This window comes from Sinocyclocheilus rhinocerous, unplaced genomic scaffold (genome assembly GCF_001515625.1).
Source record: "Sinocyclocheilus rhinocerous isolate Xijiao unplaced genomic scaffold, SAMN03320098_v1.1 scaffold14, whole genome shotgun sequence".
In the NCBI taxonomy this organism is placed as follows: domain Eukaryota; kingdom Metazoa; phylum Chordata; class Actinopteri; order Cypriniformes; family Cyprinidae; genus Sinocyclocheilus; species Sinocyclocheilus rhinocerous.
This window is the reverse complement of record NW_015629561.1, coordinates 1,983,503-2,004,236: the sequence shown is the minus strand read 5'-3', so window position 1 is coordinate 2,004,236 and position 20,734 is coordinate 1,983,503. Positions and strand designations below refer to the sequence as shown.

Here is a 20,734-nt window from a genome sequence, read left to right as displayed (position 1 = left end):
TGCGCAATATACATTGTTTGGGCATCTAGTTCATAATGCACAGCACGGTTGCACATCTTGCTGAATGACTCTGGGCAAATATCACTAGAAAAAAATGTGTCTTTCAAATGTCTCTTTTAAATCTTTTTTTTTCTGTGGTCGACAAAAACGTCACATTAATTGCACCAGGCAAGTAGCAATAACTATGACTTAATTCACATAAGGTTTTTGCTTAAAAAGGCTTGCAAAAGTGATTTCGCCCAGAGCATTTACACATATGAGCACATATACACATACACGCTCTTTCAGAGGATAAAAGTAGTCTTATTTTTGCTATTTTTTCTTTTTTTCTCTTTTTCTTTAACAATCTATGTGGTTAATTAAAAAGTTGAGCAGTTTGTCTGAATCTCTCATCAACACATACCTTCTAAAGAGCATAAATGGAAAATTATTTATAGTGCTTGTATAATATCCATGTGTCTGGCCTGTTTGTTTCATGAGACCCCGTGTTTGTGTCTGTGACCCTTGTTAGCCTAATGAGACAAGCAGTTGCATTCATTTGTGCGTGTTTCGCCTCAGGCCTGATGGAATCGGTACTGTCACAGTAGAAGAGAAGGAACGGTTTGAGGAGATCAAAGAACGACTCCGCGTGCTGCTCGAAAACCAGATCACACACTTCAGGTACATCACTGTCAGTCTACACAGCATCAAATATGCCACCTTATTTACAGCTAGAGATAATAATGGTATATGTGGTATAGGTATTACTTTCTTTACTTTTTCAAAGTGTGTGAAACTACTAAATCCAATGTACATGAAATGTTGCATGAAACTGATTGTGTGATTACTGGATGTAATGATGAAACAGGATATTCTTTTTCTTTTCTTTTTTTCAAACAAATTGAAATAGGAATGCATAATGTATCATTTCTTGATGTTTCAAAGCTGTTATAAACACTGTTCCTTTACATTTTCTCTCTGAAGGTATTGTTTTCCATTTGGACGCCCAGAAGGAGCCTTAAAAGCCACGTTGTCACTGCTTGAGAGGGTGTGGTGTCATTTAAATTTTCTATTTCTGTTTCTGTTCTCTATCTATCTATCTATCTATCTATCTGTCTGTCTGTCTGTCTGTCTGTCTATCTATATGTTTTTTAATATATGCATGTATTGAAAAAGCGTATGACACAAAGTAATAAAGACCTACAAACAGACGTAAATATGTACTGTATGTATCTGATTTCAAATTTGGTTTTGCAGGTTTTAATGAAGGACATTGTGACACCTGTACCTCAGGACGAGGTGAAGGCAGTGATCCGTAGATGTCTGGAGCAGGCAGCGTTAGTGAACTACCAGCGTCTCTCAGAATATGCCAAGGTGGAAGGTAGGAGGCACATATACCAGTTTTGTAGAGTTTCTTCTCCTCTCTGCGCTGTCTTCATTAATATAGCACTTGACATATTCCTCTCTTAGAAACATTGCTTAACAACAGTGTTGCTCAACTAACAAGTATTCCATGAAGGCAATGTTGAAATGCCACTGATGATTGTTTTTTTCATAAAAGGAATGATAACAATGGAGCGGTAGTTAACTGTTGGTGTGTGTAATGATTTTTTATATTGTCTTATTTCTACTAGTCTTCTAAGATACTTGAGATAATTGTCCTGTAGTATATAATGATTTCTTTATAATAATAATAATAATAATAATAATAATAATAATAATAGAAAGGTTTTTGATTAGGTCTTGTTGGTCCAGGTTTGTTTTAGTTTGTGTTAGCAGATTATAGAGTAAAAATGCATTCAATTCCCTCTCTCAAACCCTGGCCTCAGTGCCATATTGTTTTGCTCAGTGGTTTCTTGCTGCACTGTGTGGATGTTTGCCTCTTTCCTGTGGTTTAGCTTTTAGGTCTAGCAGTACTGTACAGCAACAAATACACTTTTCCTTTCCAGCTCTTCATCACCTTTCCAGCTCCCCTGCTTCATATGTTTATTGCAGAATTTCTGCCTTTTACTAGCTTTCTTTGTGTCTTTTTTTCCTCTTTCTGTCTCTTTCTATTTCTTTATCTCTCTCTCTCTCTCTCTCTCTCTCTCTCTCTGCTCCCTCTGCGCTTTCCTCTTGTTTATTGGCTTTTCTTCATATTCGGAGCCCTTTCTTGTTGAGCCAGTTTGAGAAGCCAATATACAGTGCAAAGCTGGATTGCCCACTCAACCAACACACATTTGTGTGTTGCAAGTGAGATGGTTTCTTTTATAGACATGGACAGCTAAAATGTGACTTACACACAGGTGATCTTTGATGTCAAATAGTAGCCATGTTTATATGACAAGTGTTTTTATTTTGTCTGGAATGTACTTTTTTTAATATCCCCCCCAAAAAAATTTAATGACTGTCCATGTCCATGAGGAAATATGACTGGGCACAGCAGATACTGAAGGAGAAGCCCTTAGTATCTGTTTGCCAAATGATGTCTGTGTTGTTCCCTATTGATTGCTGACCACTAAACTGAATGTGACTTTTGTACTAACCCAAACTAACCAATAGTTTTCAACACACTCACAAGTCTTTCTAGAGACTAAAACTTTCAGCTGGATTAAGGATAATGGTATAAATAAACAGAATAGCTAAAATCTACAAGTCTAAAGTTACAAAAGTATTTGCAAATAATTCTTTTTGCCACAAAATTATTTATAATAAGTCCAGTGCGATTTTTTTTGTCATTCTGGAAATAGTTCATGCACCACCGGTTAAAAGTTTGGAATAATTATGATTTTTTACATTTTTTTAAAACAAGTCTCGTATTAAAAAGTAAAATAAATAAATAAATAAAAATAAAATACTTTTATTCAGTAAGGACACATTAAATTGATCAGACATTTAATATGTTACAAAAGATTGCTGTCAAATATATGCTGTTCATTTGAACTTTCTATTCATCCAAGAATCCTGGAAAAATTATATAATGGTTTTCACAAAAATATTAAGCAGCAAAAACTCTTGTCAACATTGATAATAACAAGAACCATTATTAATAATTGAACACCAAATCAGAACATTAGACTGTTTTCTGAAGGATAATGTGACACTGAAGACTGGAGTAATGACTACTGAAAATTCAGCTTTGCCATCGCAGGAATAAATTACATTTTAAAATATATTCAAATAGAAAGCAGTTATTTTAAATTAGAATATTTCACAATATTACTTTCTTTACTATATTTTTGATCAAAATCATAAATGGAGCCTTGGTGAAAATAAGAGACTTCTTTTAAAAACATAAAATATCTTTATTATTCCAAACTTTTGACCGGTACTGTATTTCTGAATAAAAATTAGTAACCTACCTTCCAAATAATCAGTAGTGGCAAATTGTTACAATGATATGTTTAAGACTCGATTTGAGGGAGTTTATAAAGATGCTTTTTTTATTTCATTTTAAGGCTTTGTGCATATTTGAGTTGAAATTTTTTTCTCTAGCTTCATGAATACTGATCTATAGATCATATCAGGACTGACTGATCACTAATAATTTTGTCCTTATGTGATCCTGCTGTAGAATTCTTCCAAAGAGACGCAGTAGATCAGTTAGTAGGCATTTTGCCAACCCTGCCAGGCAACTTTGCATGCAACTAAATTTGGTCAAATGCCCCTTATTGCACATGTAGCCGTTGTGCTTCTTTCTCTCTCTTTCTCCTCTGACCCCTTGCTCTTGCATGCACTGATCCTTTTTTATAGGGAAAAAGAGAGAAATGTATGAGCATCCTGTCTTCTGTTTGGCGTCACAAGTGATGGATTTAACCATTCGTGAGTACACTGCTCATCTGGAGCCACTCCATCACTTCCGCCACCCCTCTTTTATTTCTTTTCACGTTTTTTTGTTCTCAAGCACTTTCACAAATAGTTATTCCCTCACACCCTGACCGGCACCATCCTCTTCTCTTGCTTCCAGTCTGCTTGCGTTTTTCTTTGAGTTTATCACTTGGATCATAGGTTGAGTGATTCAGCCACAGGTCTTCCTGTCATCCTGTCCAGCTGGGTCAGTGTGGCAGCTGTTCTTTCTGTTTGTGACTTGAATGCATTTTTACTTTGCTTTTGTGTAAGTCACTCCTCCCAGCCTTTGTCCTGTTATTGACGTGTCCCAGGTTTACAGTACAGGTCAGGTACAGGGTGGAAAAAAAAGTATCCAAATCATCTCCAACCCATGAGCAAAACAGGGATTCTGAGGCCGTTTTCGGAGTCATTGTGTTTTTAATCATGTTTTCAACCTTGTGCGCTTTATGTTTTTGTTATCCACTCCAACAGCTTATCACTGTGCATCTTCACTGTTTTTCTGTCTGTTTGGTTTATTGTTTCTGTCTTGGGTCCAACTTGGTTTCAGACGGGTTTCTGGTGTACAGCAGGGGTGTAAAGTACTTGAGTAATTGTACTTTATTACTATACGGGAAGTTATACTTTATTAAAGTACTCTATTTATACTGAATTTTTTGAGAAAAAAAATGCTTTATACTCTGAAGATCGAAACAAAATGGTAAAAAGTAGAAAGTACATATTACATTTTTTTGAACAATGTAAAATTCTTTGCTGTCACTTTTAAATGGTAATGTAACTTTTTACATTTAATTTAAAAATAGCCAACAGAATTAATTTGTTAATGTGGTTATTCTTGTTTTTGAAGAGATCAACACAAAATAGCCTTTCAAGCAATTATTAATTGTTAATGAATGCATTTTATTAGCTAGTGATCACTGTGCAAACAACTGCTGCTAAAATGTAGAAACCTTTTTTTTATGTTCACTCAAGTATGTTTTACTTTTACACTGTACTTTTACACCCCTGTTTAAAAAAGGTTTGTTTTTCAACCTAAAACAACCACTCCGGTAGAGTTTCTTTCACACAATCGTTCGCGGGTCTTTCACTGTTAGACAGTCCTGTTCTTGAATGCCTCTTTCTTTCTTCTTCTTTCCTTCTCCTTCTATTTCCCCATCAGATCTCACATCTTAAAACAAAACGAAAGCTGACCCCTTCTTCCTTTTCTCTTTCTCTTTCTTTCCTCCTTTCCTTCTTCCTTTCTTCTTTTTCTTTCTTTTTAGTAGAAAAATCTCAGAGGGATCAGAGGGATCCAGGTGACATCTTTTGTCTGACCTACTATTAAATTCATTTTAAAACAGACCCCCACCCTCTCCCTAGCTCTAAACATAGCCAACTCACAGCATTCGCATAGCACGATTAGCAGACGTAGACAGCCCCTCACCCTCCCCGAGCTCTAAACATAACCAGCTCACAGCATTCACATGGCAAGTTAAGCAGACGTAAAGGGAACCATGGGAATGTTGGGACAACGTTATGAAAATGTCTCCTACACTTTGCACTCTCCTAAACATTGCATCTTAATGTAGATGCATTTTCCATGAGCTGGTAAGCGCTTTATAAATACATTACCAGTCTATGGAACATGCAGAGTGAGTATTTCTTTAATTCTTAAACTTCCAAAAATCGAAATAAATAAATAATAATAATTTGCCTATGTTAATTACAATTAAAGTGATACTCTCTCTGCACCAAGTGCATGATTATAGTAACACTTTACTATAAGATTCAATTCTTTAACATTATCCATTATCTGTCCATTAATGCATTAGATATTACATAAACTTACAATGAATACCTTTTTTCCAACATTTATTAATCTAGGTTAGATTAATATATTTATTATCAATTAAAAGTATATATTGTATATAAATATATACTACTACACAATACAATTTCCATTATTCATGTTTGCTCAAAGAACATTAAGTAATGTTGTTTTATAACATTATTATTTCATAATTCATATTTCATATTCCAACATTTATTAATCTAGGTTAGATTAATATATTTATTATCAATTAAAAGTATATATTGTATATAAATATATACTACTACACAATACAATTTTCATTATTCATGTTTGCTCAAAGAACATTAAGTAATTAGCATTAACCCGGATTAATAAATGTTGTAAAAAATAAATAAATAAAAGTTCATTGCTTGTTTATAATACTAGGCTAGTGTTAACAAATTGAACATTTGTGTAACGTGTTACAGAAAAATCTCTAATGGGTCAAATAGCAATACTGATGCACTGTTAAATGCACTGTTTTTTTTCAGTTCACATCACATTGCTATTTTTCCATTGGAGTAAATATGGTGACAGAGTGTGATGGTTTCTGAAACCTTTACAAAAATATCTGAAAAATATGTATATTTAATCTTCAAATTACATTATATGTCATGGATTGGTTTAGAAACCCTTTATTTATCTTGAATTAGGGAAATCAGGTATTTCAAAATGTCTAAACCAGTCTTTTTTGATACTTTTAAAAAATAATTCAGATGTCAAAATGCTAATGGAACATTCTGTCCATTGCTATTGAAGTACCTGATTTTGCATTAGTACATGCCATTTCGTCCCAGCATGGACAGTAACCCTTTGAAATGCCACAAATATTATATATATTTTTTGAAAGTCTTCAGTCCTATGGAAGGAGCTGAAGAGGATTGAGATACAATTAGAGGAAAGGTCAGAGGGTTAATTCACATTTAGGGGGCGTGTGCTTTGTGTTTAGTGATGAAAGCACTGTTGACTGAGAGGGGGGTGTGACTCTTCAAAATGATGTTAATTGTTTTGACATTTGTCACACAGCAAATGACTTCACTTCCTAGTTCCTCTGTCTTTGTGTTCCTCCATCAAAGTGCCACATTTATTTACAAAAATATCTGAAAAATATGTATATTTAATCTTCAAATTACATTATATGTCATGGATTGGTTTAGAAACCCTTTATTTATCTTGAATTAGGGAAATCAGGTATTTCAAAATGTCTAAACCATTCTTTTTTGATACTTTTAAAAAATAATTCAGATGTCAAAATGCTAATGGAACATTCTGTCCATTGCTATTGAAGTATCTGATTTTGCATTAGTACATGCCATTTCGTCCCAGCATGGACAGTAACCCTTTGAAATGCCACAAATATTATATTTATTTTTTGAAAGTCTTCAGTCCTATGGAAGGAGCTGAAGAGGATTGAGATACAATTAGAGGAAAGGTCAGAGGGTTAATTCACATTTAGGGGGCGTGTGCTTTGTGTTTAGTGATGAAAGCACTGTTGACTGAGAGGGGGGTGTGACTCTTCAAAATGATGTTAATTGTTTTGACATTTGTCACACAGCAAATGACTTCACTTCCTAGTTCCTCTGTCTTTGTGTTCCTCCATCAAAGTGCCACATTTACCACAGTCAAAAAAAAAAGAATGCTGAAAGATCTGAAAAACTGACAGCACAAACAAATCTTTGTTCAAAACCAACAGAAGATGCACAATCAAAAATCAGCTAGGTCGTCTAAATCATCACATAAAAACACTCTCTCAGCCAATATTGAAGCGTTATGAGCTATAAAAACATCTATCCATACACCATGGTCTCATAAATGTCTCTTTACTTTGCAATCCCATACTTAACCAACGGTAATGAACTGTTCGCCTCGTGTTGTGTGTATTCATGATGCTAAAGACCACTGACCACCATATATCCATTTTCACAACAGTTCGTAGTAAACTGGTATATGATTTCTTTAATTTCATACTCTGTTATTTAAAATGAACTCCTGTCATTCTCCGTTTCATAAAATGACAGATGAGATGGACAATGAAGGGTACATTTAAGTATGACATGAGAGAGGTAGGAAATGAGGTGACATAAATGCCTGCATGTGCTGAACATTATGCATGATGACTATAACATATTTGTTGTTGTTTTTATCCTTCCTTTTTCCTCAGTTCCTTGGTTTGACTCATTATACTTGCATTGCTCTTTATTGACTCATTATGGTTCATGTCTACAGAGCTCAGTGTTGACAGAGTGTCAAGATTATGCTAAGTCGTTAACTAAGACAGCAGAGTTGATATATGCAGCAGCTAATTTGTGGTTCATTAAGTCAGTTTTTTTTTTCTCCAGAGGGAACATTTATGAAATTCAAATGAAAATTTATACGTAATCCTGAACTTTACCCATCTCTTACCTGCTCTGTAAATTTAATTGTCATCTAAAGTTTTTGTCTTCATAGCAGATATGCTTATGAAGTGACATTCTTTGGAAAAGGATTTAAATTAAATAATGTTTTTTTTTTTCAGTTTAAAAATCGCATGCAGTGAAATTCAGTTTAGTTTGGGCATCAGACAGGCTGAGGAAAGTCCAGTGTTTTCTGTGTGTGTGTGTGTGTCTGTATGTTCATATTAACTGTTGTACCTTTGTGCCTCAGAAAATGTAGGACGCTTAGTCACACCTGCCAAAAAGCTTGAGGACACGCTCCGTCTGTCCGAGCTGGTCATAGAGGTGCTCCAGCAGAATGAGGAACATCATGCAGAGGTGAGTGTGCCAGACATGACGTGGTAGACATATTACATGCTTAAATACACAAGCATGAAAAGAAATACGTCAGGCGCTTATTTATATGTGAAAACAAACAATGTTGCTTCAATAATAAGACATCAGAACATCTTAAAAATGTTTTCAATATTGAAAAACATATGTAAGGGTCTTTAGTGGCTGCTAGCACTATTTAGGTAACATTCCCCATTAGAGCAGCTGTCATCCTCTCACAGACAACAGCAGAATATATGTGTGTTTTGTGTTTTTAAATTATGTGCTCCGCAGGCCACACGCCCAAGTACGGGAGGTCAGGCGGTACAGTGTTTTTTATTTTTTGCTCTCATCCATGGCATACCCTGCTCTTGCATGCTAGCCTCATGATCTGACCTGCCCTGGAAGAGGCATTACATGGGCATAGCAAATCAGGAGTCAGGCACCTGCAGGGTGGATTTCAGTTCAGTTCATTCTAAGTTCATTAAATAATTAAATTCAGAACTGATAGATAGATAGATAGATAGATAATGTTGCATCAGCAATTCATCTTCAGAATTAACTGAACTGAAATTACTGTCACATTGACTGAGTACATGAAGGCATCATAGTCAATGGACAAAATTACTACAGTTGTGCTTATTTATACATCTTCATTTCGGTTTATGTCAAGTCTGTTATTTAGTTTAGTTTTGTTTTGTTTTTAGTTTGATTTGTAAATGCCATTTACACTTCTAGTGCCAGGTTCATTAAACCATTAAAGGAATAGTTCACCCAAAAGTCATTAAGAACAAAAAGAGGATATTTTGAATTTTCTTAGTGTTTTTTGTTTGTCTTTCTGTCTGTCAGTTTGTTTGTTTGTTTGTTTGTTTGCTGTCCATAGAATGAAAGTCAGTGGGGTCCAATGTTGGTTTGGACGACACTAACTCTAATTATATGAGCATAAAAGATTATTCAAAATATCTGCCTACAGAAATGGCTACATGTTTGGAACAACATACTTTACTCATACTTTACTCACCAGAATTATTCATTTTTGGGTGGCTTATCCCTTTTTCCCTATATGCACATAAAACCATTTTTAATAAACATGTCCACTAAAATGCATGGGATTGTTTATGGTATTTTACATAGTCCAGTCATTTATCATGCCGCAAAATTGCATGTTCATAATTGAATAAATCTGGTGGATTAAATGGACGTACATGTACAGTATGTCATTTTTATAGCATCAGTGACAATTGCACATTCCAAAACCTAGAATCTTTACAAGTGTACCAAACTGTCTTAAGCATAAGATTTTTTTTAAATTAATTATTAAACATTATTTCTATTATTTGTTTATTTTTGATCAAGATCACTGTCAGTCATTCTTAACTATTTTCACAATGTTTTCCAATTTTAAAGCTCTTTAATGTTAAAGCATTTATGATAATGAAGTACTCAAACTAAAACACAGCAAAGAAAATCTCATGTAATTCTCACTGTTTTTCATTACTTGTTTGATGGCTGGAAAACGTTGGACAGGGTAAAGAGGTATGTAGACCCTAGAGTCCCCCACCATGTGCATGTCGCAGCCCCTGCACCATGGATGGAGGGATTTCCACTTTTAACTCCTAATTTCATCCTCCCCATCTCTGCCTGGACACCCCATCCTTCCCCTGGTCAGCTGTCCCTGTGGAGTGTTGAGCAAGTTGCTTGTGTTTCCACAAGCATGAGGGGACAGTGCTTCACCTGTGGAAGCAGACCCCTCCAAAAAAAAAAAAAAAAATCTCAATGAAAATGAGTCTGGTCTCATTTTCACCCTTGCACAACCCCGATAATATCTAAACCTTCCTCTGTTTTGTGTCCTTCAGCGTGGTTTGGTCTAGCTTCACATGCCAGCTCTACTACAAATATTAAACTGTATAACAAATGCACTTCTCTGTGTTTTTTTTGGTGGAGAGATGTTGCAAGAAAGCAAATCTGCTATACTGGTTTCAAAAATACTGGTATGAAAGGTTTGTTTGAGTGGTCAGTGACAACAGCATGCCTTTTTAAAGGAGAGGAAGCCATGATCTACATTAACTTTTCATTTGTCTAACATGCTTGGTGCACATCTACAGGCCAGATGTGTTACACACAGAAGCGCGGTTGGATCAGCAGCAGAGGAATCTCACTTACAGAAGACATAATTACACTCTTAAAAATAAAAAAGGGGGTTTCGTAGTAATGCGATAGAATCTTTTTAGGTTCCCCAAAGAACCATTCTGTGAACCTTTTTTTCTTGGTGTGAATATGTAGAACTTTGTTTCTATTATAAAGAACCTTTTATGCAATGGAAGGGTTCCATGGATGTTAAAGGTTCTTCATGGAACCAAAATAAAGAACCTTTATTTTTAAGAGTGTATTTAAAATAATTTTGTTTTGAGCAGAGAAATTATACTAATAACTACTGAGATTGTGCTGCTAATCACTGCTGCTGCTGTATGCTGGGAATTTTTTGTTACAAGGGCATAAATTCCTGTGCATGGACTTCACATCTGCAAAATGTGAAGTAAATAAGGATGTACTTTAAATATAAATCAGTGTATGTGAATTAGACATTAGCTGTGCTTTTTAGAAGAGGGAGTAGCATGAGAGTTTCAATGCATGAGATAAAGCTCATGATGCTCCACAGACACAAAGATGAAAAATTACATTACTGGACAGTCTGGCATAAATCTAAAAACTGTTCGAAGCCCAGCGTAATTTTTATAGATCTGTGGACTGTCATGCCCTTATGAATAAGAGAAAGGACTGAACTTCAGTGAATGTCTATATTACAAGGCTGATTTTATTTTTGCCTTCATTTCCCCCTTTTTTCTGCCTCTTGTGTTGCCTCTGTCTCTCTTCCTCTGACTGCAGGCATTTGCATGGTGGTCAGATCTGATGGTTGAACATGCCGAGACGTTTCTGTCTCTATATGCTGTGGACATGGACGCGGCTCTGGAGGTCCAACCACCAGACAGCTGGGACAGCTTCCCTCTCTTTCAGCTTCTCAATGACTTTCTGAGAGAGAGAGAGAGAGAGAGAGTGTAATCATGGTCATCATAAAACAAAACATTGAAATGAATGAAATTGGAAATTGTCATATCAACAGTCCATTATGGCATAATTGTGATGTTGCATGCCTGCAATAGGTTACAAATTGCAACAAAACAGAGCTTTAAGAGACAATATAGAAGAATTAAGGACCAAATAGCGAAACCCGTAGGGGGTCGAACCAACACATTGAATGTAAAGAGTTTGCTCTAGGCCTTATCACGTCTCTAATGAACTGAAGTCAATGGGGTGCTGTCCATGGTGCTAAAGCCACACTGCCATGGGCTGCAGTTGACTAATTATCCTAGTGGCATTCTTTGCACAGCTTGACAGGTTGTTGTCTGGTAACCTATTCTTGATATTGGATTGCTTTTCTGCTGGGAGATCTAGAGCTTGAGAAAGCAAGAGTGTGTGTACTGTGTGTATGAAATAAACAATTTAGCAGTATTTCCCTTTTTTAAATTATTTTAAAAATTTTATTACTTTTTTTTTTACATTACATTCACATACTTAGTATTAATTTTAAACTGTTTGTTTATTTGCTTGCTTTTTGCTTGTATTTGTTTATTTTTGTTCTTCTATCTCTTCTTATCTTTTACTATGAGAGATTGTGTAACATCCTAAAATAAAAAAAATAAAAAACATTGGAATTATTTTTTAATAATCTCTTTTAAAGAAGGGAGCAGAAATAGTCTTTTATAGATGGTCTGTTTTTCAGCATTCCAGCAGAGAAAGACCAGAAAATAAAAAAACTTTTTGGTTAACTCTTCTTAACCCATATAAAATGCCCAATGTATCATATTAGATATGCAAATTTTTAAGGGTTTTAAATTATAAACATGATCAAAGTTTTTGTACACAATCTACTACATGCCTTCTGTCATCTCATTGATGCATGGTTTATACTTTTTTAGTGAGTAAAACATCCACTTTCATGTCGTGTAACATGCTTTTTGCTTTTACATCTTTACTGCTTTTTATAACAAACGTAAACACTTTTACATTGTTAGTTATATTTCAAGATGAACACTTACTGAGCATGATTTTTTTTTTTTGAAAAATCATCATCTCCAAATTGCATATTTTTAAAACTCCATATTCTCACTATAACATATATTAGCCATAAAAGCCTGATGCAATAAATATGATACTTAACAAAAAACACACATGCAAACTTTTTTATTTTATTTTGTCTAAAGGTTCAATTAAAAAAAAAAGTGTCATCTAGTTCCCCAATCTAGCACCATGTATTTCTCCATAAATCCACACACATATTAGTCTACAGCACAGAGACATGCTGTGGACATGGACGCGGCACTGGAGGTCCAACCACCAGACAGCTGGGACAGCTTCCCTCTCTTTCAGCTTCTCAATGACTTTCTGCGCATTGACTGTGAGTATTTACAGTGATCTTTTCTGGACAGGTCCATATATTTTATGTCTTATTAAATGTAAAATATTCTACTTTAAATACAATTATTGACACCTAATGTGCCTCATAGACTGAATTAATATAACAAATGTATTTTAATTAATATAGTTGTTGTCTGGTAACCTATTCTTGATATTGGATTGCTTTTCTGCTGGGAGATCTAGAGCTTGAGAAAGCAAGAGTGTGTGTACTGTGTGTATGAAATAAACAATTTAGCAGTATTTCCCTTTTTTAAATTATTTTAAAAATTTTATTACTTTTTTTTTTACATTACATTCACATACTTAGTATTAATTTTAAACTGTTTGTTTATTTGCTTGCTTTTTGCTTGTATTTGTTTATTTTTGTTCTTCTATCTCTTCTTATCTTTTACTATGAGAGATTGTGTAACATCCTAAAATAAAAAAAATAAAAAACATTGGAATTATTTTTTAATAATCTCTTTTAAAGAAGGGAGCAGAAATAGTCTTTTATAGATGGTCTGTTTTTCAGCATTCCAGCAGAGAAAGACCAGAAAATAAAAAAACTTTTTGGTTAACTCTTCTTAACCCATATAAAATGCCCAATGTATCATATTAGATATGCAAATTTTTAAGGGTTTTAAATTATAAACATGATCAAAGTTTTTGTACACAATCTACTACATGCCTTCTGTCATCTCATTGATGCATGGTTTATACTTTTTTAGTGAGTAAAACATCCACTTTCATGTCGTGTAACATGCTTTTTGCTTTTACATCTTTACTGCTTTTTATAACAAACGTAAACACTTTTACATTGTTAGTTATATTTCAAGATGAACACTTACTGAGCATGATTTTTTTTTTTTGAAAAATCATCATCTCCAAATTGCATATTTTTAAAACTCCATATTCTCACTATAACATATATTAGCCATAAAAGCCTGATGCAATAAATATGATACTTAACAAAAAACACACATGCAAACTTTTTTATTTTATTTTGTCTAAAGGTTCAATTAAAAAAAAAAGTGTCATCTAGTTCCCCAATCTAGCACCATGTATTTCTCCATAAATCCACACACATATTAGTCTACAGCACAGAGACACATATCACCTCCCCCTGGCCTCCTCACACACAAGCACACTCACATAAACACAAACACAAGTAAACACCATTGAGCGTTAGCCTACAGCATGCACTACATCTGTGGAACAGGACATTCAACATGGAAGGTCACTATCGTCCTGTGCCTGTAGCACTGAGCTAGGCATGAAACAGCCTTAACACCAGACAGGCGCTAAAGCAGAAGCTATTCATGCTGCTAATGAGGTCTAAAACAGAGGAGCCTGGGAGACCCCACTGCCCCAGCCACTCGCTCGCGGACAAACACAGCCAAGTGTACATCCACCGCCGCTCAAGTGGCTAATTGGAACAGAGCAATCAGGGAAGCAAACAAACATGGCACCTACTGCGAATGATCGACCTTGAGCAAAGCGAGAGAGATAGTAAGAGACCAGAGTGAGAGAACTAGAGATGCTGTGCCTACTATGCTTAGTCATCACATGCTAAAATCTTCACCAATACAGTGCACTTTTGGTGTCCAATTACTTGGTGGCTTTTTAGATGCACAAATCAAAATGTTTTTAAATGAGCTGTTAGAGATGTATGATAAACTGTTATCTAACATAAAAATAACATAGAAGTGTTTGGACCCTATAGCATGATGGGAGGATGGTAAATAATCGCATTCATTTTCTATAATTTTTGCACTAGCAGTCAAAAGTTTGGAATAATTGTTTTTGAAAGATGTCTCTTATGCTTACTAAGACATCAGAAATGCAGTAAAAACTGTAATATTGTGAAATATTATTACAATCTGCAATAACTTTTCTATTTTAATATATTTTCAAATGTATTTTTTTGTTATTTTATTTTACTTAAGTTTTTATGTTTACTTCTGTTTATTCCTATTATGATCAAATTCAAACATCAGAGTTTAGGCATGTTCCAAAACCGATAAGATAAATCAAAAATAAAACCACTCATATAATATTTGGTTTGATCTCCTGAAATTGAAAGTGCCATAACACTTCTATGTTTTGCCAGGTTCATTTTTCAGATTTGCTTAGTCACACATTCTCTGCCATTACTACTGTATGTCAGCAGTCATTAATTGTGTTCTTTCTCTCTTTCCCACTTTCGTCTTACTATTTCAGACCATTTATGTAATGGGAAGTTTCATAAGCACCTTCAAGATCTGTTTGCCCCTCTGGTGGTGAGGTATGTGGATCTAATGGAGTCCTCCATAGCTCAGTCCATACACAGAGGATTCGAACGAGAGTCTTGGGAACCTGTCAAGTAAGCAAAACACTTTTTACTTTAAACTTAGATGTTAATTCAGTAGGCTACAATTACAAAAATAAAAATGCATGCAATTAAGCATGCCCCTTGGCCTTCCACACTCTCACCATTTACACACAAGTTTTCTTGTGTTCAAAAACAGCTAGATGGATTCCAACAGAATGAAAATGTGTTCACAATGTGTTCTGTCTTTTTGTTTTCTTGAATCTTTCTTAACACTTGTCTACTTGTTTTTTTTTAACAACTTAAAAGTAATTATTTTCAAGATACAGGTTCCATTTTCTTTAACTAGCCCTAATTTGCTTAGACTCCAAACCAGCCATGCTTGTTGAACTTTACAAACATTCTTACATGGTTCCCAAATATACAAGTCATCAGAATAACTTGGAATCACTAGACAAAGCAACATAAGACAAAGTGTGTGACAGTAAGAATGTTAATGCTAATTGAATCAACAATCTGCACTTCAGCAGAAACAAATGTGTTTTCTCGTAAAACCAGAGCCAACGTGGTGATGATGTGATTCACTCCTTCTCATGTGCACTTTGCATCTCTACAACACCATCTTATCTCTGAATTAATTCTTCATCTTGTGCTCTAAACATACTGTATGTAATGCTGTTTCTTTATCACCCACACTTTCTTCTGTGCATACATCACTGCATTCTTTTCTCTGTTTTTTTTTCCTTTTCCACAGGAGTTTAACGAGTAATCTACCCAGTGTCAACCTACCAAATGTGAATCTACAAATGCCTAAAGTACCAAATCTACCATTGTCAGTTAATCTGCCACCAATGCAAATGCTTAGCTTTTCCACCCCCAACTGGATACCGGGTTTATCTGATACTGAGTGTGTACTGAGTCTGTACTTGAATCTAATATATGCATGTGTGGCCTTAGCATGAACATAATTGTCTTTAGTTTTCACTTAACTAAAATTCAGATTTACCCCAGATCAATTGTAGGTATAGGTTTTATTTTAAGATTTTCATTCGGAAAGTCTTAAGAGGTTCATCTACAGTTGTAAGAAAAAAGTTTTTGAGCTCATTTCAGCTTGAATTTTTAAAATGATATTATGGAACATCACAAAACATTTTACAATGTCATATATTTTTGTTGAGCTGCAGATCGCTCCAGAACATTTCTATATGCAGCTAAATTATTTATTTATTTTTTACAGTTTAACACAATCTGTTGTTGATTTACTATCAATGGCATGTGTCATAATGCACACAAACACAAAAAACACAAACAGATGCTTTGACCTTCTGCTTTAGACAAACAGATGCAGATACAATTTCATTTGTAATTATATTTTTTATTACTTTTTTATTTTATTTTATATTTTATTTATTAATTTTGTTAATTGGATCATATGATTATATATGTACAGTTTAAATTTTTTTATTTTAATCTTAGGAGAAGATCGGTAATTTCTGCATTCTTTTGCATTATTTTTATCTTCTGGTTTTAAAATCAACATTATGTTCGTGAAGTTAGCTATTTCTTTAGCAGCTTGTAGTGTAACAGACTACTTTTAAAAAGCTTACTTTATATAGTATCTTAATTAAAATTTTAAGTAGCTTGTAGCAAGAAAAAGGCAAAGTACAATTTTCAAAGCATGCACATACAAAAGAAAAGAAAAAAATAAATGAAAAAAGTACCAGTGAAGCATTACATCTTGTCTCACGTGAAGATAAAATTATAGTAGTAATATAAAATCTAATTTCCAAATAGTTCTCAAAGTTTTTCTTAAAACTGTATATTCATCAGCTACTTTCTTTACATGTGTGGACATTTTCTACATACACATTGCCTATGAATTAAGAGTTTGTGATTTAGGGGGTTGACAGAGGTGAGCCAAGGGAATTTTAGCTTATATTTAGACATGATAATTAAAAACCGATTCTCCAAACCTTAGCATATTACAGCTTTCCAGACGAGAGTGAAATACCTTACACGCTGCATGTGTTGGAAAAAAATTACACATCCACACGCAGACATAATTACGCATGCTGAGTGAGACTCGGTGTAAATATTCCATCTCTAAGGTGTAATAGTGGGTAAACACCAAAGGTTGTCAAAACTAGTTGAAGCCACCTCAAAATATCTGTCTTAACATATCAGACTTGAGCTTAAATTACTTCAACTTTATAGAAATTTGTGTTTACAAATTTCAATTATGCTAAGGCCACAGCATGGAAAAAGCCCATAAACAATTTTTAACCCCAAAAGGCCCTAAGCATGTTGAAGGGTTGGAAGATACAAATAACTCACTATAGAAATATGCTCACGTTTTGCCAGCTCAATATTAAAGCTGAAGTGTGTCATTTCTGCTGTAGCGGCACCAAACAGACTTACAAAAATAACTAGAAGGGAATATTTGTTAAGACAGTTTGGTAAATGTGATGGTGACTTGTCTTAAGTCTGAAGATTTAACACTGCTAAATAATGCTGCTTGGTTGCCAAGGTATTTTGAATGGTTGCTCATTAAGAGTTTCTTATGGAAACTTAATTGCAACTTTTTATCTACTTATTTCTTGCAATTCTGAGGAAAAAAAGGTGACATGTAAACTGAAAATTGCAAAATATAACACTCAAAATTATTTTTTCCCCATATTTTCTAATGTGTTCTGAGTGGTCACATTAATGTCAAGCCAGCATAATAACAATTTCAATCCAGTTCAAATGTTTGTTCAGTCAACAGTTAGCCCTGCCCCAAACTCATGATATTGGTTGAGCCAATATTGTTCATTTAAGCCACTAAAACAAACAGATTGCAATTTTGTTTGGTGCTGTGAGTGATGCAGAAATTACACACTCCGCCTTTAACAAAAATTACTCACAATACCATGGTCGTATGATTAGATGCTGTTCATTGGTATCTGGTCATGAATAAGTAATGCCGCTTTAACATCCTGTATCTTTCCAACATCTTCCTCCTTTCCCTTTTCCTGTTAGAACAGAATAGGATACAGGTGTCCATCCTCGTTCCTCCTGCTGTATTTGCTGGGTATTGGGTCCTAGAGTAGTAGCACTCACACCACCTGTAGCCTGTCTTAGGGTGTTAGGATGGGAATACTGAGGGAGATCACCCCTGTCCCACTTTTGGCCCTGTCCTATTTCCCTCATCTACATTGTGACAGACAATGCTCTGAAGTGATATGCAAGCTTCAGAGAAAAAGGCATCTGCTTTCAGTAGAAACTAAATATAAGACTCTAAAAGGACTGGATTGTGTGAGAAACCCAAATCCAAACAGCATTGTATTTATTTATTTAAAATTTTTTACACAATGGCTTAATAACATTTTTGTTTGTGGTCTAATATTTTTTATAATATTTTATATTATTTTTTTAAAAATAATATTAAATATTATTTTTTTATAAGAGATTGTTTTAAGAGAAATCCTGTTTCATTTATTATTATTATTATTATCTTAAGAATTGCATTTCAAAACTGTCAAAACAAGTCTTTATAACTTTTCTTAGTAACGTTATTTAAAAAAAAACTAAAACTTAAATAAATAACTATAAAAAAACTATAAAGTAGAAAATTAAATATGAATATGCAAAGATTATATATTGTTTATTAAGTTTACACATTTTAGTAAGCCTCTCAAATATGATTGCATTTAAAATGATTTAATTTAATATACTATCCTTATTAAAAACAACTAGAATGAATGAATGAATCAATCAATGAATAAATAAAAGATTGATACTATCATTGATTATTAGTCTGTATCCGTCTTTCTTTTATTATTATTTTTTTATTTATCAACAGACACTCACATAGAGCAGTAGAATGATGTGTAGAAATATATTTACAGATTGATTCATAATCAATCTGTAAATAATTAATAATAAATCTGTAAATATATTTCTACACATCTTTCTACTGCTGCTACGTTAGAGTCTTCTAACTAAATCTGGCTTGAGTGTGAAGCTCTCATTGCTTCAGTTGATCTTAAAATATGATTCCACTGAAGATGCCTTGGCCTGCTGGCTGTTTGAGGACTCATACTCAGGCTGTAAGGAATGGAGTGAGAGTCAGTCTCTGTTTTCTTCTATGAACAATTCTTCATTCATTTCAGACCATGTGGATTTAAAATGGGCTCCATCCAAACAGATCTATGCCTGTCTGGGACTGTAGCTTCTCCTGCCACTTCATACACATACAGCCTTTACTTGTGATTTTGCAATTCTCCTTTGACATCATTGTGCATGTTTACCTTTCCTGTACTCAAACAACCAGGCCTGACCGGTTATCATTTTGTTTTAGGATTAACCATTTCTTTTTTCCATGGAACGATCGCCAGTGAGGTTGATCTGTAGCAGAGCAACTCTGCAACGATCGGGAAGTGGTAAAAATAACTAAAACAAATGTTTCACCCTGGAGTGTGGACTTGAAACAGGTTTTGTTTTCTTTAGAAAAAAACCCTGCCCTTTGACCTTCCTACTGACCTCGGAGCTTTCCCTTAAATATATGCAGCTTTGATTAAAATAACTTACTGTATATCCCTCTGACTGTCTCCTCTACACATGTCCTGGTGTTGGCAGTAATGGTTCAGGGACATCAGAAGATTTGTTTTGGAAGCTGGATGCATTGCAGACATTCATCAGAGACCTGCACTGGCCAGAAGAAGAGTTCTCCAAACACCTGGAGAGCCGACTCAAACTCATGTCCAGTGACATGATCGAGTCCTGTGTAAAAAGGTGAGACTTGAAAACATTGTTGACAGTTGGAAACCTGTTAATATTCGGTAATATTATTGATTTGACTGCAGTGAAACTATTAGATGAGAACAAAGCTGGAGCTGAATTGAGTTGGATGGTGACACTCTTGCTTTCTTTAGAGCTGCTTTATAGCCAAATCATATTTATTTCATAATTGACAAATTTTGCAACAAAAAAAAATTTCTGAACTGAATCAACATTGCACTGACTCAAGCTGAATAACAACACTATTGTCTTCTGCAGAGCTGCTTATAGCTGAATCGAACTTGTTTCATAATTAACTGACATTTATTGAACTGAACTGAATCAACACTGAACTGACTTGAGCTGAATAATGACACCATTGTCTTTTTAGAGCTGTTTTACAGCAGAATTTGAATTTGTCTCATATCTTATGTACTTTGCTACATTAGTAATGTAATTTTCCTGTTTATTACTTTGAAGCTGCTTTGAAACTGTATTGTAGAAAGCGCTGTAGAAATAGAATTGACAGCGGACACTTTAATTGCTCAAGAAACTGTTTGATATGTCCTGCAGTGTAACATGTTAAACTCCATCAAAAACTATTTTAAACTGCATTTTGTTCATTATTTTTTAATATGCATGCTTTAATGACACAGCATCAATTGGGAGACTGCATGAAATATTTTTACTTTTAAAAATGTATGTAACAGCACAGGACCATCTAAAAAGAGGCCAAACGTGATTCAAAATAATAATGAAATTATAAACTTTCCTGTATACATTCATGTAAATTTTGATCAGATTTGTCATAAAAAAAAAAAAATCATAAATCAA

At 34.3% G+C, this 20,734-nt stretch overlaps 1 protein-coding gene across 16 annotated transcripts in view; it reads left to right on the top strand.

The window, feature by feature from the left end:
* Nucleotides 1-20,734, top strand: part of cadpsa (Ca2+-dependent activator protein for secretion a) — a 108,145-nt gene that overhangs the window by 69,592 nt on the left and 17,819 nt on the right. For 2 of the 16 annotated variants that reach the window (XM_016551349.1, XM_016551350.1), the window contains 12 exons: nucleotides 559-660; nucleotides 964-1,027; nucleotides 1,237-1,360; nucleotides 3,712-3,780; nucleotides 8,279-8,385; nucleotides 8,674-8,703; nucleotides 9,907-9,915; nucleotides 11,266-11,323; nucleotides 12,737-12,835; nucleotides 15,055-15,196; nucleotides 15,897-16,049; nucleotides 19,760-19,915. In XM_016551349.1, the coding sequence (XP_016406835.1) occupies nucleotides 559-660; nucleotides 964-1,027; nucleotides 1,237-1,360; nucleotides 3,712-3,780; nucleotides 8,279-8,385; nucleotides 8,674-8,703; nucleotides 9,907-9,915; nucleotides 11,266-11,323; nucleotides 12,737-12,835; nucleotides 15,055-15,196; nucleotides 15,897-16,049; nucleotides 19,760-19,915 (1,113 nt within the window). Of the gene's footprint in view, nucleotides 1-558; nucleotides 661-963; nucleotides 1,028-1,236; nucleotides 1,361-3,711; nucleotides 3,781-5,066; nucleotides 5,100-8,278; nucleotides 8,386-8,673; nucleotides 8,704-9,906; nucleotides 9,916-11,265; nucleotides 11,353-12,736; nucleotides 12,836-15,054; nucleotides 15,197-15,896; nucleotides 16,050-19,759; nucleotides 19,916-20,734 lie in introns of all 16 variants that reach the window. The other 14 variants (XM_016551348.1, XM_016551351.1, XM_016551356.1 and 11 more) reach the window with 10 other exon arrangements.